The sequence below is a fragment of the Stigmatopora argus genome, chromosome 1 (genome assembly GCF_051989625.1).
Source record: "Stigmatopora argus isolate UIUO_Sarg chromosome 1, RoL_Sarg_1.0, whole genome shotgun sequence".
Taxonomy (NCBI): Eukaryota; Metazoa; Chordata; class Actinopteri; order Syngnathiformes; family Syngnathidae; genus Stigmatopora; species Stigmatopora argus.
In genome coordinates, this window is record NC_135387.1 from 17578272 (window position 1) to 17591155 (window position 12884).

At 40.3% G+C, this 12884-nt stretch overlaps 1 protein-coding gene across 1 annotated transcript in view; it reads left to right on the plus strand.

The window, feature by feature from the left end:
- LOC144077270 (uncharacterized) overlaps nt 1–12884 on the plus strand; it is a 38805-nt gene that overhangs the window by 13645 nt on the left and 12276 nt on the right. Inside the window, exons 4-6 of the mRNA XM_077604880.1 lie at nt 11559–11714; nt 11864–11945; nt 12726–12844. Coding sequence (XP_077461006.1) covers nt 11559–11714; nt 11864–11945; nt 12726–12844 — 357 coding nt within the window. The remainder of the gene's footprint in view (nt 1–11558; nt 11715–11863; nt 11946–12725; nt 12845–12884) is intronic.

The following is a 12884-nucleotide window of genomic DNA, read 5'->3' on the forward strand; positions in this document are numbered from 1 at the left end:
GGCAATAGCCCGTCGCCAAGCATCGCTTTTGTTCAAACTTTTTGGGTGCGTTGTTTTCCGGCTAACGTTACGAAACGCGTCTGTGATTGTGCGATGAGTGTTTAGAGGGCTTTTTGTCGGGGATGCGAAAATAACACGGATCAAATTCTAGCCCCGTGTACGTGGAAGGAATGACTCTAAAACAATAGAAGCCAACGTTCATTCCTAAACTGGATAGACCAGTCTGGGCAGGTAAAGGCTAACTGCCAGACTTGTCAAAGGACATGAAGAAGTGGATTTTAGGTCTTTAAAACCTCTGCACAAGGAGACAGCCAGCCGAAAGATGGTTCCAGACTTGTTTTAACTTTAACTGAAATATCTTGTGTATCTATAGAGATTATATAACTCGTTAAACAACTTTTCTCTACAACCTGTTGAACTGTGACTCTAGATTTGGTTGGCGCTCGTCGTCGAGGTTCCCGTTTTTTTTCTCCCCCCCAAGTCTTAGTGATGGCTGTTTCAAAAGAGGAAGTGGTTGTGCGCTGGATGTAAAATGTCTGCTCATCCGCCTGCTTGCAGGCTTACGGCGTCATTCTAGTTCAATTGGGGAATTTCCATCATGGAAAGATTACGTTGTGGAGTCCCTTTGGTGTGCTCATCAACTAGATTTATTCGGACGAATCGCACGCAAGTCAAAATGGAGGGAAAATGTCGACCAGGTGCACTGTACAGTGGAGGCTGCAGACTGAGGTGGACGATTGTGATTGGTTGATAGTTCATTTCTTTCATACACCTGAAACGCTGCAGGTCACGTGAACCCAAGTGACAAAAACAAAGACAGGTTTTTGAAGTTGAATAATTTTAAGGCTGAACATCTTTCACTCTGAAGAATATTCTTTGAAGTTTTTGGGAAAATTGAAAACTTTACCTGACGATTGGAGGTGGGTCTCACCTTAAAATGGAACGGGGCCATTTAAAATCATGAAGAGGGGCCTAGTTATTTAGAAATGATATTTAACCCTTTTAGAAACAGTGGTCACCAAGGCGGCAAGTTTATCAAAAGTTGACGGAGCTATAAGCAAATAATAGAGCTCGTGCCCATTTTTCATCATTTAAAAGTCTATTTTATCATTTTATATTTTTCAGACATTTTAACTTAATCTCATTTTATTTTAAAATTAATTTTACATATATTATTTATGTTAATATAACCTAAAACCACTCAATTAAAATGGATAAAAACAAAAATTAACTGGTTAAGTAACATTCTAAAGCAGATTTTTAAAAAGTATTTAACACGGATGTTATTGACAGGGAACAGACATGCAGTTCATGACTGGGAGGACTGGCCATGAATGCTCATCTTTCAGTGCCATTGACGGTGCTAGACGTCCAATCCATTTAGACTGGGAAGGGCGCCCCTCCCTGTATAAATGGATTGGACGCCTGGCAACGTCAATGACAGTCAATAAGTACCCTGTTCGGGTGAAAAAAATAGATAAAAGTAATCATAAATGGAATGAATACAATTCTCCAAATTTAAAGTTTAACGAATCCAAAAGCAACTGGCGCCAATGTGCTAACGACATATTTTAAGCCGTTCCTCAGCCGTGTGACTGAGATAAGGTCCAACTTAAGTAAAGTTTTGGGTTTCCTTTCCATTGTTTTCCCACAAAGACGGCAACTATTGATTAAGGGCCTGGCCAGTTTACCTATCGGGTTGTTCACTTCACAGTGGAGTCACATTCCAGCGCAGAGGGCAGAGTTACCTGATCACGCCTCACTTCCAGCCAGCAAAAAGCGTGGGCAGCCACCGGCGCTTACGACTCCCACCGCGGCTGCGCCATCTTGTACAATAGGACAAACTTTTGCCAATAAGCGCAACTTTATTGAACGCCAGGGCGGGCGGGCCGGCGGCATTCATATCGCTGAGCAGGTACTGTAAGCTTTGTCTAATCTTTTCACACCCTTTCTTTTCTCCCTTCCCTCTTGTCGTTCTCAGAGGGCCCGCGGCAACTGCTTTATAATGCTGATCATTAACTAAATAGAGTCTGGGTGAGCAGGTCTGCTTGGCTTTCTCATTTCATGGGGCCCGACTGACCGCGAGGAAGACGGGAGCTCTCTCAAGAAATTCAAGATCTTCTCTTTCGTTTTCGGCAACACTTTTTTTTGGGGGGGGGTTGTTTCTTTGCTTGGGGTACCTTTCAAGACGGTAAGATCACAGGTGCGTTCTTCATTATGCTTCGCTCTGACCTTTTCCCCCTTTTTCTCTCTCCCCCTTTCAAACCTGGGCTTGCCGGCATGACGGAAAATCTTCCATTATGTCATTAACGCACCTTTTCTGGTCGAAACGAGTCTTCGACAAAATATTTTGTATGTAGAGTTTAGTCGACTACAGTGGCGATGTAGCAATTTGGTACTTTTTTGGGTAGTACGTGGGCGAGCTTTTGGCACCCGTGAAGTAGTCACGCTATTCAATAAAAGCGGCGGCGTCTCGGTGACCTTCTGCATACGGCCCGCCGGTTCAGGTCGAGCTGAGCAGCATTCCATCGGCCTTTCATCATTCCACTAACACAAAGCATCAGAGGTCCGCCGATAGGGGGGGGGCAAACAATCCCTCTTATTTTATTCCCTTTTGTTTGCTGTCATTTTTTTAGTCGAATTAAGAGAAATTGAATTCACAGGATAGGTTGACTGAAAAACCGTTTGCGTCCATTGTATTTTTCTCAATTCTGTGTGAAATTACTAACCGCTGTGCACTGTGTGAAAATGCAGCCCTTCCTCTCTTGGTTGCCGCGCCATCGCTTTAGACTAGTCAGAACAGGTTTGGGCAATCATTAACAACTTATGTGGCCCAGTGTTCTATGACAGCCAGTGTGGGCCTGAGAGCGCAACGCAAGCTTTCTTAACATCGTCAAGTGGATGTTCCGCTCCAGTGTTTACATTTTGCTAACTAAGTAGGCAACTTGAGCCGGAATGGACAGCGTTAAAATTCTGGACTGCACTTGAAAACGACTCCTTGATTGGCACGCTCATATATGTGGTAGAATAGTAGTGAGAATAATTGAATCTTAATCTAGAGCAAACTTATTTTTGACACGGACCGCATGGAACTGTCGGAGGGGGGAATATATCTGCCAACTAGGGCTGTCGCAATTATTCGACGTTTATGAATTGTTCAGAGATTTTGTTGAGCCAAAACAAAACGGACAAATATTGCAAATCTTGTCTTTTTAACTTTTTAAGTTTATGTATTTTTTTTCAATTTTGAAAAATGACATTTTAAATTTTATTTGAGTGTAAAACAGAAAATCGGAGTGCACGACTTGCTTTCGCTGATGATCAAGTTTGACACTATGGTCTATAGAAATGTTACCTATCGTTGATGCTGCTTTAGGACTGTTCTTGATTATGGGTGAGCATCTCCATCTTACGAGGCAGCATTGGACTACATCTTTTTCTAATACTGCCTGGTAATGATGATGATAGTCATCTGCTGGCAACGACAGCACAAAGTAGCACGTTAGCATCAGTGCGAACCAGAGCGGAAGTGAAGTCCTGGGCAGGCGGGAGAATGAGGCTCTTAGAATCCATCTTACCCGGCAGTGCTGGATTGTACTACTGTTGTTCTAACACTGTCTGGTAACGATGTTTTCTGGGTGACCGAAAACCTACAGTCGCCCATCAAATGTTAACTCTAATGACTATTGATTGCAGTCAGACTCAACTCAAGCGGGTGACAGGTTAAATTTAGCAAGAAGACGGGAGGAGGGGCATGCCCTAGACGTCCAATCCAGTTCATATTTGTTCATTTGCCCCTTCCAGGCAAAATGATTTGGACATCTATCTAAAATATGAGCATTCATAGTCAGTCCTCTCAGTTAGAATGAATTGGACATTGTCAATGGCAAAAAATGATTCAATACTAATACATTCCAAATGAAAAACAATCAATTTCAAAATTTAAAAAAAAATGTTTTTGCTTTTAATTAACAGCTAATGTATACTCTTTTTTTTTTTTCATTGATTAAATCCAAAAATATTTTTTATTAAAAAAATCTGTGGATGTTGCATTCAAGCCTCACTTTCATAGATTATCTCAATATTATAGCCTGCCTGTATGACACAATCTTGGGAGTTAGTTTGTTTTATTTATTTTTATTTTTTTCCCAAATAACCAAAAATAGTCACTAGGGTTAAATGCGTGCACTGAAAAATCCCTCTAGCTCAGCTGCAGCCTTTAACTTCTTTACTTACCTTCCTGCCATTTTTTTTCCCTTGTCTTCTATGTCAACCCCACCCCAACCGCGTAAAAGAATAGCAATACGTTGATTGTTCCACCTGTCATACGTGTCCCCGCCCCTCTTTTTTTTTTGGTTGCCTACCCCGAACAGCGACGGCCTTTGTGTTGCGAAACCGCCGTCGGCCCGACTGGCGCGGTCCATCCCGAAACTGAGCTCAACTGTCTGTGGGAGCCTTTTGTTAATTTAGCTAGCCAACGTAGAAAATGTGGCGAAACCGTAGGCATTCCAGCGTTCAAATCAGGAATTGAATATCCCCAACCAAGTGTTAAAGCCAGCAGAACCACCCTGTCGTGTGTTTTTACCCTTTATGCTTAACACTTGGCCGCACCTTTATTTACCCACTCGGCTCTATTAGCCACCAGAATTCCCCTCCTTGTAGGAAATGGTACATGCTTGATGCAGAAAGAAGGCGATTGGTCTCTGGTAAACAAAAGAAAATGTTTGGGCAAGATTTGAGACAGTTTCTTCTGCACTGCTGCTTCGTAGGAAGTGGCCCTTCCAGCCCGTTGATAGGCGTCTTACCAGACATGGTTAGATGTAATTACTGGTGTCTAATACTGTCTGGTAATGCCGTCCATTAAATGGCATTGCCTTCCGCTGTCTTCCTTCTGTTCTCTCACTCTATTGCGTCTTAGTAGACTCTCAAGGCGGAACTATGATCCTTCCACTGGAAGAGCGATGATTATCACCGGGCTTCTTCCGTGTGACTCGAGTCAAAGTTTAACTACGCTCAACCGGGAACGTTTCGATGACATATAAGCCGGAATAGCCTTGAATAATGGCGAGCGTATGGGGATGAATTTTGTTGCCGGTACAATGTGTCCTCTCTGAACCCTCGTGAACTGTAACTGAATTCTTTCAAGGAACGAGTCCTTTGTCCTTTATATGAATGCACACGGCATTGTTACGGTGCATTTTTTTTTCTTGGGCGCAACACGTGATGTATGAGAATGAATGGATCCAATAAATATGGTGAGAATTCACTTTCGATGTCTTGTTTGACTTATTTTCTCTGAATTGTCTGGCAATGCGTTCCCACCTCATTGCCCTCTCGCTGAAATGGCGTCGCGGCCCTCGGTGAGAGCGGAATGTCGAGCTCCAGTCAGGTGTGGATCAAGTTACTGACGAACAGAGCCTCTTTTTAAACTTGCTGCTCCACCCCCACTCGCACCGCATAAGATAAGGCCTTATTGTGTCACTCTTGGGGCCTCTCTCGTTTAATAATAAAAAAGATCAAACCAATAATCGGGATCGTAATACTTATGCAAAAACACACTATAAGAAATAATGACACACAACTGAGTAGCAATGATAACAACAAAAATGCATTATTACAATAAAAGCATCACAAAACAAAGAAAAATAAATGGTAAAATATTATCAAAACTAATCTAATAATGTTGACATAAATATATTCGTTCAAATACCGGTAATGATAATACCTGTGACAAGATTATTTAATCTGTTTTAGTTGTAATAAACCTGATTAATAATGCAAGTCAAGATAATACTAATAGACATGGGACTAAAATAAGTCAAAGTAAAAAAAATGGACACTTTGATTAATAACAATAATTCAAAAATTAGATTTTAATTTTTTAAATTTCAATAATAATATATTAAATAACATTAATCTAAATAGCCTTGTATATAAGTGATGACAATACAAAAGGAGCAATTGTAAAATAGTGACAAAAATAACTTATCACAAAATATTGATGATAATAAAAAAAAGTAATGTTAAAAAATTCTGTGTATCATGAGACCCTATAATCGTCAATGTTAGTACTAATAATAAAAACAATCATCACATGCAGGAGGCATGTTTTTGCGGCCACTGACCACGTGCAGACCTTTGTACAGCAAAATTTAAAAATAATTTCATGACGGGACTCATACGTATGAGCAAGTTGCCCGTTTTCGACAGCCTTTCACCCACCTGCCTACCGGCTCGCTTTTGTCTGGTTGGCCTCAGGCACTGAGTCATTATCTGATCAGTAAGCACCTTTCCCATCAATTCTCCACGGTATATTAAGCATATCTACTGTAATAATCTAAAAAAAAAAGTCTGGCCAATAGCGTAGCCTTCCTCCGTGTCAGGTAGTATTGAATAACATGGTTTTAACATGATTGCCAATTATTTCTTTGCAATTATTCCTAAAATTTTTAATCAAAGGATGGATAATTCTATAAATGCACCCTTTTTTAAAGTTATTAATATCCTAACGATGACAAGGTCAAGTCTCGACAGCGCTCATTTTGTTTGATGGCAGTTGAAAGAACATCTTGGAAAATATCACTTCCGCCTTCTGGACGTCACGCGACTGGATCATTCATTTCAGAAGAGAGCCTGCAGAGGATTCCTGAGCTGGTCTGTGCATGCTTAGAGCAGTCGGACCGGATTTCTCTTCCCGCGCTAAGAGACTGGTGGGTCAGGATGGAGAGTAAAGGATTGCTAGGGCACGGAAACTGAGCACTATAGTTACCCTAATTGTTTAAAAATGATTTAGAACTTGAAGCAAATCAAGAAAAAACAACAAATAAAATAAACATGCTGATTCCAGTTGTACCCATTGCGCCTCTTGATTGCCTTGACTTGATTACATGTCGCTTTGCCATTTTGAAAACCTATGAGAAGTATCTTTCTCTTTACCTGAAATTAGCTAAAGCTTACACCTTTGTTTGTAATTGATTGAAAGTGACTGTCTGGATGATTGACAGGCGAGAAATACAACGGCACCCCCAACTACAGATGCCACAGCAGATGTTTGTTTTCGCACTGAAATGAGAATACTGTTCATGTGCAAAGATGATTTTAGCAATGACAGTTCCCATACCGTATCAGTCGATACTCTTCATGATGAACTTCATTTTTGTTTTAATGTTCACAGTGGCTTTAGATCCATATTTGGTTTTTGGTAGTTTACAAATGAGGATCATTGATGATGACCAATAAGGATTAGGCTGTATTTGAAAGTATTCAATGGGTGGGACATCCCATTGTTTTTTTTTTTTTTTTTTTAAATCTAAATAGTAAATAGTATAAATACTTAATTTTGTGAGTTAGCACGCGTGCCTCGCAGTTCTGAGATCAAGGTTTCAATCCCCGGTGGGATCCGGGCTTCCTGTGTGGAGTTTGCATGTTCTCCCAGCGCCAGTGGCTCTTCTCCGGGTACTCCGGTTTCCACCCACATCTCAAAAACATGCACGATAAGCCGGTCGAATATTAATTGTCGTTAGATGTGGTTTTGTGCATGAATTGTACTCTGCTATTGGCCGGCAACCAATTCAGGGCGTAACCCGCATCCTACCTGTAGTTTGCTGGGATAGGCTTTGGCACCCCCTGATCCTTGTGAGAATAAGCGGCATGGAGAATAAAACTCAATACTCAAATACAAATACTTGTGTCGCATGACAAAGTATTTGTATTGGGTTACTTGCCAACACTGTCATCTTGTATTCGTGAGTGGGAAGGACTGAGCCTGGGAACACCTCCCCCTATTGTACTCGTGTAAGGAAATCAGAGAGTGAGCCTATTGTGGCACGCCTCTCTTTACTCGGTAACTTAACTCCATTGCCGCCACTCTATAACACGCTGACTCGGAGAATCCTTCCGAATAGCAATAATAATAGGTTGTGTAGGGACACCATAGCTGGAGGCTGTAATTGCCCAGCATTTCCTGGTGCAGGTATAATGATGTGGGGATGGGCTAACGATACACTTGACGCCCCCAAATATATACCGTATTTACTCGCATATAAGCTGCTTTTGTCGGACAAAAAATGATGACTCAATCGAGGGTACGGCTTATATGCGCATAAAAACACGACTTGCAAATAAACTGCAATTTGACGGCGCCGTGACACGATGACGCAGTACATAGACGTCACGACGCAAGTGAATGCTGATACATTTATTTCAAAATAGAGAAAAGATGAACAGATAAAACGCTAAACAAAATGTACTTTGACGTCTATGAATGAAATTCATGAAAAAAACTTATCTTGCTTAAAATGCAAAACGTTCTCGTCACTGCTCTTTTCAAGGCAACTTTCAGGGTGCGGCTTATATACGCGGGTGGCTTATATGCGAGTAAATACGATAGTTCTGTGTACTTGTATTATGCAAGTTAGATGTTTTGAGTAAGCCTTTAGTTTATGATGCCAACCCTTGAAATAACAACGAACTCTTCCCCATTTACTAACAATTGTACTGATGGGTTGTCACTTCAACACTTTTTTAATAGTAATTTCTGCCACGCAATGCTTGCCATTATGAATTACTGTAGATGAGCAAAATACTTTTGTAATCTGTATTTTATGCATAGTGATGCCTTGCATCATTAGTAATTCAGAGTGGGACAAATTAACATGACCATTTTGGTGTTAAAAGAAACCACAACAAAAAACATTCATACTTGTAACTTTTTAAAAACATTACTATTTAACAATGATAATTTAAATAGGATAAACACCTGGCTGATTTTGGTATTTGAAAAGGAAGAACATCTGAGTTCATCAAGTTTTTAACGAATGATTTAGCAGGTGATACTAAGAGTGTTTTGTAACAACAAAAAGTTTGTCATACAAAACCAATACTAACACAAAGCTTATTCAGACACTACATGTAAACACACGCACAACACGTGGACACGTACACACCCATCCTATGGGCAGATGGCTTAGCATGCACTGGAAGGGGTTGTAAAACAAGCCTGCTGCCTTTGTCCACCTGCAGCAGCCTTTAACAGCGTGTCTATCCAATGGCGGCTCTTTATCCAGGCGTGGCTGCGGCTGTTTCCGACGAGAGCTGAGGCCCACTCCCAAGGTCTGAGTTTCTCGCTGATAACTGTGCTGAAACATCTCAGGTTCCAAAGGTGGCCAATGTACTCACAAGCTGTGTTGAAGTAGACTACGGGTACTGTAAAAATACAGTATAAAACTAAAGAGTAGTCTTTTAATAGATAACCATAATTCTAGTTGTGTTTAAACATCATGTGAATTTATTTTTGTTAATATAACTTTTGGAGGGTGGCCCGGCGGCGCGAGTGGTTAGCGCGTTGGCCTCACGTTGGGGGACCTGGGTTCAAATCGGTCCATCTGTGTGGAGCTTGCATGTTCTCCTCGGGCCTGCATGGGTTTTGTCCAGGTACTCCAGTTTCCTCCCACATTCCCAAAAACATGCATGGTAGGCTGATTGGACACTCTAAATTGGCCTTAGGTATGAGTGTGTGCATGAATGGTTGTTGGTCTCCTCGTGCCCTGCGATTGATTGGCTGACCACCGATTCAGGGTGTCCCACGCCTCCAGCCCGAAGTCAGCTGGGATTGGCTCCAGCACCCCCTGTGACCCTAGTGAGGATAAAGCGGTTCAGAAAATGAGAGATGAGATAACCTTTGGAAAAGCAGCGTGACATGTATGAGACAAAATGTGCAAGCATATTGCTCAACAACATTTGCCCGAAGCATGATGATGGATGAGTCCTAATTGTCATGGAAGGGTTATTTTGCCATTGCCTTAAGATAATAATCACAGCTTTGTGTGGCGCTGCGCAAAATACGATATAGTCACAGTCATAGGGTGCGGTGGGAGAGAACTGAGACCAAGTAAGTCTTAATCCAACGGGTGCTGCAACAATTTTCACAGGCAGATTGACGTTCAATGGAAATATCTGGATCTTAAAATTCATTTCATTTGAATGAAGCTCACTCCAGGTGATTTACACAATTGCTAATCATTTGCCCATCATAATAATGTGTTTAAAAAAAATCATGATGGGACACCAGAATCAGATGGAGGTATTAAGGCTTTAGGCCTACTCTATTTACTTTGTTATGTTTTTAATTGAATTACTACCAATGTTGTTGTTCCCAAACAGTAAATACTGTCATGATTTCCTTTAGTTGCTGGGCTTGTGACTAATATTCTTCTAATACATTTTGGTTTTTTTCCACTCTGACCTCTGTTTTTTGTTGTTGTTGTTTTGGCTATACTTATCTGATAAACTGTTAAGTTAACAGATGTCTGTTTAAGCTGTTCTTCTCCATTTTACTATTGTTTCGTTCTTGGTTTCTGATACCATAAGAATTGCCCTCCCAAAAATGCGACTTATCATCCGAAAAATACGGTATACATATTAGTTTGTTTTTTAGGTTTAAAAAAAGGCCTCCACTATAAATCACAGTGACTTGGACAATAAAAAACATCTATTTTCTATAGTACTTGTCCTCCTGAGGGTTACAGGTGAGCTGGAGCCTCTCCCAAGCAAAACAATAGCATTTAGCCTTTGTGTGAGGACACAATACCATCCCGTTGACACAACAGTGGAGGCCTCCAGGTAGTTAATATTGGATGAATCTAAACACAGAGTGGCTGTGCAATACACACTCTTCTTGAGGAGTTGCTGTGGAAAGATTGTCCCAGTGTTACCATGGCTCCCATTTCTGGGCAAACTTGACTGTTTAAGCGGAGGGGGGAGGTTTGATGACCGCCACTGTGGTGGACTAAAACATTTGCTCTGTGGCTTTGCCTGGCTGCCGGCTCAAATGCACGTATGGTGGAGGGAGTATCTTTGAGAGGGCTGGGAAATATAATAAGCTCACATTTTGCTGCTTTCCCTCACCGTGTGAAGGTAAGGGTAGATTTAATATTATTCATCAACACAACATTTGTACTCGGGACCTAAAGATGCTTCAAAATCAAGGTGATTTGCCAACTGATGGCCTGTCCTGCATCTTAGAGCATTCTTTACCAAAGGATTTTCTTGCTCCAGAAAAGACACAAAAAAGACTATGATGATGAAAGCTGGTGCTTTGCATCATTCTATTGAATCGAATTATAGTACAATGAGATTTAAAGCTTCACCATAAAGTACACGCATGAATAAGTAGACATGAAAAAGATACCAGTATAAACCATAAAAATGAAGTGAAGTAAAAAAAGGGGGTCTAAAGTGGTTAGCAGCATATGAGGTGGCTATGGTGTTTTAGTGCAAATAGGTTTTTATGGGTGATTTTGGATGTGGTTGCAGCAACAGAATGAACAAATGGAATTAATCCTACGTTATTTCAAATTTATTTACATTTACTATTTCAAGCACATAGATGGAAAAACACAATGCTTGAGTCAGAGTACCCAAACATTGAAAGGTCTTCAAAAAACCTGGATTTACAGAAATCTCATTTTTGTATATCTACTCACTTTCACATTCTGTCAAAAGTATGACCTGCATATTGCTGTTCACGAAGGGCCTTTCAGCTTCTTCTTGTTCTTTAGCTGGAGAGCAAATGTCATCTAAGAGCTTGCCGGAGCCCCGCAGCAAGGCCCGGAAGGATGCCATCCGGGGTGGAACAGAAGAAGACAGACCGATGAAGGTCCAAGCGGAGGAGGAGCCGCCTGCTTCCGACAAGAAGAGACGGGCAAGAAGCTCAGGTGTGCACGACTCATCCCAACATACTGTATGTAGTACATGATACATTTTCAAATACTACTATGGAGTAAAAATACTGTATTTATTGGTACAAATGTCACGTGCAGCCTTTCATATTCTAAGTCTTCACCCAAAATGTGCTCCACTCCAGTCAGTAAAAGGGGGAAGCGTGTGGAGGAGCCGCGAGGTTCTGGGCCCTTCTTTTATTTTGGAGGAGGCAATGGCGCCGAGATGTAAGTAGGACATCTTGTCATATCATGTGGACAGTCGGATCGGGACATCTGGTTGTTTCCTTTACAGTTGAAATACTACAATAAATTAGATTAGATAGCTTTATTCATCCCATATTCAGGAGATGTCATTGTCATAGTAGCAAGAGGGTGAGAATACAGACACAGGAAAAGACATTTTAGACATAAATAGGTAATAAATAAGTCAATTCATAAATTAGTTAATAAATAAATAAAGATATATAAATAAATAATAAGCGTGTTGCTGAAATACATATACCTATATACATATATACATATAGACATATACATATATACATATACATATATACATATATACATATACATATATACATATATACATATACATATATACATATATACATATACATATATACATATATACATATATACATATACATATACATATATACATATACATATATACATATATACATATACATATATACATATATACATATATACATATATACATATACATATACATATATACATATACATATGTACATATACACATGTACATATATACATATAAACATATACATATATACATATACATATATACATATACATATATACATATACATATATACATATATACATATAAATACATACACAGATGTACATGTATACATACGGTTGGTCTTAAAATTCAGCCATTTCTTTTGTTAAAGAGCCTGACAGCTGATGGGAGGAAGGATTATAGGGGTTTTTATAGGGGTGCTTGCCTTTGCGTTGTGTGGGTGTAATTGTGCCCTTTAGAGTGAGCGCCTACTGTGAGAAGAGGGGATGGACGAGAACATACAACAAACACAGGGAGGACTTTAAACTCAAGTGGTGCGAGACCAAATTTTCACGCACCTACCTCAACTTTAGAGAAGGTGAGAGAACGGGTTGACCATCACGATAACAGAATATGAC